The 5117-nt window shown below is 47.3% G+C and overlaps 1 protein-coding gene across 1 annotated transcript; it reads left to right on the top strand.

The window, feature by feature from the left end:
- Window positions 1–1267: 1267 nt before the first annotated feature.
- On the top strand, window positions 1268–1717 carry LOC138876279 (uncharacterized). The gene has a single exon (XM_070155189.1). The coding sequence runs from the start codon at window positions 1268–1270 to the stop codon at window positions 1715–1717; it is 450 nt and encodes a 149-aa protein (XP_070011290.1).
- Window positions 1718–5117: the final 3400 nt, after the last annotated feature.

The raw sequence follows: 5117 nt of genomic DNA, 5'->3' as shown, positions 1-5117 counted from the left end.
ACGCGAACGTGATGAGGAAACTGGTCCTCCTCCAGAAAGTTTCTAGAGGAGTGCCACCGTATTCTTCACACTATGGGCATAGCCGGATCTAGAGGGGTTTCCTTTACTACCTTCCAGTTTCGGGGAGCCACCTATGATTGGTGGCGCACTTATGAGATAGACAGCCCAGTCGAGACTGTTTCACTGACTTGGACCCAGTTCTAGGATATGTTCATGAGAGAGTTTGTCCTCAGAGTCTCAGGGATGCATGGCACGCAGAGTTTGAGCATTTGCGCCAGGTTGCTATGACCATTTCAGAGTATGCTATCCGTTATACCAGATTGGCTAGGCATGCACCAGCCTTGGTTGCTACTGTCCGTGAGAGAGTTCGCCGGTTCATTGAGGGTCTTATTCCACCCATCAGATCTAGCATAGCTTGAGAGTTGGAGATGGACATTCCTTATCAGCAGGTAGTGAGCATTGCTAGGAGGATCGAGGGTATGCTCGCTAGGGAGAGGGAGGCCAAGAGGTATCGAGAGTTGGGCCACTACTCTGGTGCCTGTACCCAGCAGTAGGTCATCATGGTAGGGGTTATATGGGTCGCCCCGTTCATTCAGCTCTTCCATTAGCCAGCAGTGCTCCAGCTCCTCCTAGACCCCAAGAGTCTTATTATGCACCTCCGATTTCTAGCGCGCCTCCTGCGCGGGGTGCTTTCAGGGGTCAGTCCAGCAGACCTGGCCCGAGCCAGTCATAGCCACTGCACCCTCCTAGAGCTTGTTTTGAGTGTGGTGACACCTACCATGTGGTGAGGGATTGCCCTAGACTTGGGAGGAGTGCACCTCCATAGACTTCTAAGCCACAGTGTGCTCAACAGAGTTATCAAGCCATGATCACAGCTCCAGCTGCTACCCCATATGCCCAGCCAGCTAGGGGCGGAGGTCGGGGAGGTAGAGATCGCCCTCGAGCGGAGGGCAGGCCCGATATTATGCCATTCCTGCTCGTACCGAGGCTGTTGCCTCTAATTCTATTATCACAGGTGGTTTGTCACAGAGATGCATCGGTTCTATTCGATCCTGGCTCCACTTATTCTTATGTGTCTTCTAATTTTGCTTCTCATTTGGGTGTAGCCCGAGATTCTTTGAGTTCTCCTGTTTATGTTTCTACTCCTGTGGGAGATTCTCTTGTTGTGGACCGTATTTATCGGTCGTGTTTGGTTACTATTCGTGGTTTTGAGACCAGAGCAGATCTATTGTTACTCAACATGGTTGATTTTGATATTATTTTGGGCATGGACTGGTTGTCGCCCCATTATGCTATTCTTGATTGTCACGCCAAGACCGTGACGCTGGATATGCCAGGTATTCTGCGTATTGATTGGAGTGGTACCTTAGATCACACTCCCATTAGAGTTATCTCTTTCCTTAGAGCTCAGCGTATGGTTGAGAAGGGGTGTGCCGCGTATTTAGCTTATGTGAGAGATGTCAGTGTTGATACCCCTTCTGTTGATTTAGTCCCAGTGGTACGGGATTATCCCGATGTATTTCCAGCTGATCTTTCGTGCATGCCGCCTGATAGAGATATTGACTTTGGCATTGATTTGTTGTCGGACATTCAGTCCATTTCCATCCCTCTATATCGTATGGCTCCTCCTGAGTTGAAGGATCAGTTACAGGAATTGCTTGATAAGGGTTTTATTCGACCCAGTGTTTCACTGTGGGTGCTTCTGTCTTGTTTGTGAAGAAAAAGAATTGTTCTATGCGTATGTGTATCGTTTATCACCAGTTGAACAAGGTTATAGTGAAGATAACTATTATCCTTTGCCTCGTATTGATGATCTATTTGACCAGCTTCAGGGCGCACATGTATTTTCTAAGATTGATTTGCGCTCAGGTTACCATCAGTTGAAGATTCGGGAGCCGGATATCCCAAAGACTACCTTCAGGACTCGGTATGGTCATTACGAGTTTCTAGTTATGTCATTTGGGCTGACCAATGCCCTAGCAGCTTTTATGTATTTGATGCATAGTGTGTTTAGGCCATATCTTGACTCGTTCGTCACTGTTTTCATAAATGATATTCTTGTATACTCCGGAGTCGGGAAGATCATGAGCATCACCTGAGGACCGTGCTTCAGACCCTGAGAGAGAAGAAGTTATATGCAAAGTTCTCAAAATGTGAGTTTTGGTTGAGTTCTGTGGCATTCTTAGGCCACGTGGTATCGAGTGAAGGCATTCGGGTGGATCCAAAGAAAGTAGAGGTCGTGCAGAATTGGCCCAGGCCCTCTTCAGCTATAGAAATTCACAGTTTCTTTAGCTTGGCGGGTTACTATCGTCATTTTGTGGAGGGGGTTTCATCGATTGCAGCCCCTATGACTAGATTGACCCAGAAGGGTGCTCCATTTCAGTGGACAGCGGAGTGTAAGACGAGCTTTCAGAAGCTCAAGACAGCTTTGACTTCAGCCCCTATTTTGATATTGCCTACTGGTTCGGGGTCATATACAGTTTATTGTGATGTCTCACGGGTTGGCCTTGGAGCGGTGTTGATGCAGGACGGTAGGGTGATTGCCTACGCGTCCAGACAGTTGAAGATACATGAGAAAAATTACCATGTCCATGACCTTGAGTTAGCTGCTATTGTTCATGCCTTGAAGATCTGGCGTCATTATTTGTACAGTGTGCTTTGTGAGATTTATACTGACCATCGGAGTTTGCAACACTTGTTCAAGCAAAAGGATATAAATTTGCGCCAGAGGAGGTGGTTAGAGTTGCTGAAGGATTATGATATTACTATTCTTTATCACCCGGGCAAGGCCAATGTGGTAGCCGATGCCTTAAGTCGCCGGGCGGAGAGTTTGGGGAGTTTGACATATTTACCAGCTTCAGAGAGGCCTATGGCGATGGATGTTCAGGCCTTAGCCAGTCAGTTTATGAGATTGGATCTTTCGGAGCCCAGACGGTTTCTAGCTTGTGTGGTTTCTCGATCTTCATTGTTCGATCGTATCAGGGAGCGACAGTATGATGACCCGCATTTACTTGTCCTCAGGGACACGGTTCAGCACGGCGATGCTAGAGATGTGACCATTGGAGATGGCGGGGTATTGAGGATGCAGGGTCAGATTTGTGTGCCCAATGTTGATGGGCTTCGGGAGTTGATTTTAGCAGAGGCCCACAGTTTGCGGTATTCCATCCATTCGGGTGCCGTGAAGATGTATCAAGACTTGAGGCAGTACTATTGGTGGAGGCGGATGAAGAAGGATATAGTTGGATATGTAGCTAGATGCCTCAACTGTCAACAGGTAAAGTATGATCACTAGAGACCAGGTGGGTTGCTTCAGCAGATAGAGATTCCGGAGTGGAAATGGGAGAGGATCACCATGGATTTTATAGTTGGTCTCCCTCGGACTGTGAAGAAGTTCGATGCCATTTGGGTGATTGTGGATCGACGGACCAAGTCCGCTCATTTTATCCCTGTGTGTACTACTTATTCATCGGAGTGGTTAGCGGAGATTTACATCAAGGAGATTGTTCGTCTGCACGATATTCCAATTTCTATCATCTCGGACAGAGGTACTCAGTTTACATCACGGTTTTGGGGAGCCGTTCAGCAGAAGTTGGGTACTCGAGTAGAGTTGAGCACAACATTTCACCCCCAGACGGACGGACAGTCCGAGTGCACTATTCAGATTCTTGAGGATATGCTTCGTGCATGTGTGATTGAGTTTGGAGGGTCTTGGTATCAGTTCTTGCCATTGGCGGAGTTTGCTTACAACAACAGTTATCAGTACAACATTCTGATGGCGTCGTATGAGGCTTTATATGGTAGGAGGTGCAGATCTCTAGTGGGTTGGTTTGAGCCGGGTGAGGCCAGGCTATTGGGCACAGGGTTGGTTCAGGATGCATTGGAGAAGGTCAAGGTGATTCAGGATAGACTCTGTACAGCCCAGTCCAGACAGAAGAGCTACGTGGACAGGAAGGTTTGTGATGTGTCATATATGGTCGGAGAGCGGGTTCTGCTTTGGGTTTTGCCTATGAAGGGCGTCATGAGGTTTGGAAAGAAAGGAAAGTTGAGTCTGAGGTTTATTGGCCTTTTTGAGATTTTGAGGCGAGTTGGGGAGGTTGCTTATGAGCTTGCCTTACCTCCCAGTTTGGCCGGGGTTCATCCGGTATTTCATATTTCGATGCTCCGGAGGTATCACGGTGATCTGTCGCACGTGTTGGATTTCAGTTCAGTCCAGTTGGACACGGATCTATCCTATGTTGAGAAGCCAGTGGCTATATTGGACAGGCAGGTCAGAAAGTTGAGATCAAAGAACATCGCTTCAGTAAAGGTTCAGTGGTGGGGTCAGTCGGCCGAGGAGGCGACTTGGGAGACAGAGCGGGATACGCGCAGCCGATACCCTCATCTTTTCACTATTTCAGGTATGTTCTCTATGCTCATTCGAGGACGAATGAATGTTTAAGTGTAGGAGGATGTGACGACCCCGCCGACCGTTTTTAGAATTTACACCCTGATCCCCCATTAACTGCTTCCTCTAAGTTCATTTCTGCTATTTTGGTTTGCCGGGATGTTCGGTGTTGGGTTTCGGAGAGTTTTGGGACACTTAGTCCCTAAATGAGAGCTTAAGTGTTGGAAAGTGGTCCGTAGTCAGAACAGTGTGAAGATGATCTTAGAATGGAAATCTGATGGTTCCGTTAGCTCCGTCAGGTGATTTCGGGGTTGGGAGCGTGTTCAGAATGCATTTTGGAAGTCCATAGCTCATTTAGGCTTGAAATGCCGAAGTTTGAATTTTTGAAGTTTCTGGTCCGATAGTGAGTTTTCGATCCGACGGTCGGAATGGAATTGCGGAAGTTGCAGTAGCTCCATCATATTGTTTGGGATGTGTGTGAAAAATTTCAGGTCAATCGGACGTGTTTTGGTTAGGTTTTTGATCGAAAGCGTGTTTTGATGAAATTTGAAGTTCTTAGGCTCAAATCATTGATTAATTCGAGTTTCCGGCGTTGTTTTAGGTGGTTTAAGGATTGTTACAAGTTCGAATGATGTTATGGGATATGTCCGTAGGTTTGGTTGAGGTCCCAGTGGCCTCGAGTGTGTTTCGGATGCTCAACGGAGCATTTGAGTTGTAAAAATTGTAGAAAATC

This window comes from Nicotiana sylvestris, chromosome 1 (assembly GCF_000393655.2).
Source record: "Nicotiana sylvestris chromosome 1, ASM39365v2, whole genome shotgun sequence".
Taxonomy (NCBI): Eukaryota; Viridiplantae; Streptophyta; class Magnoliopsida; order Solanales; family Solanaceae; genus Nicotiana; species Nicotiana sylvestris.
Note: the sequence above shows the minus strand (reverse complement) of the source record. Positions and strands in the feature narration are given on the sequence as shown.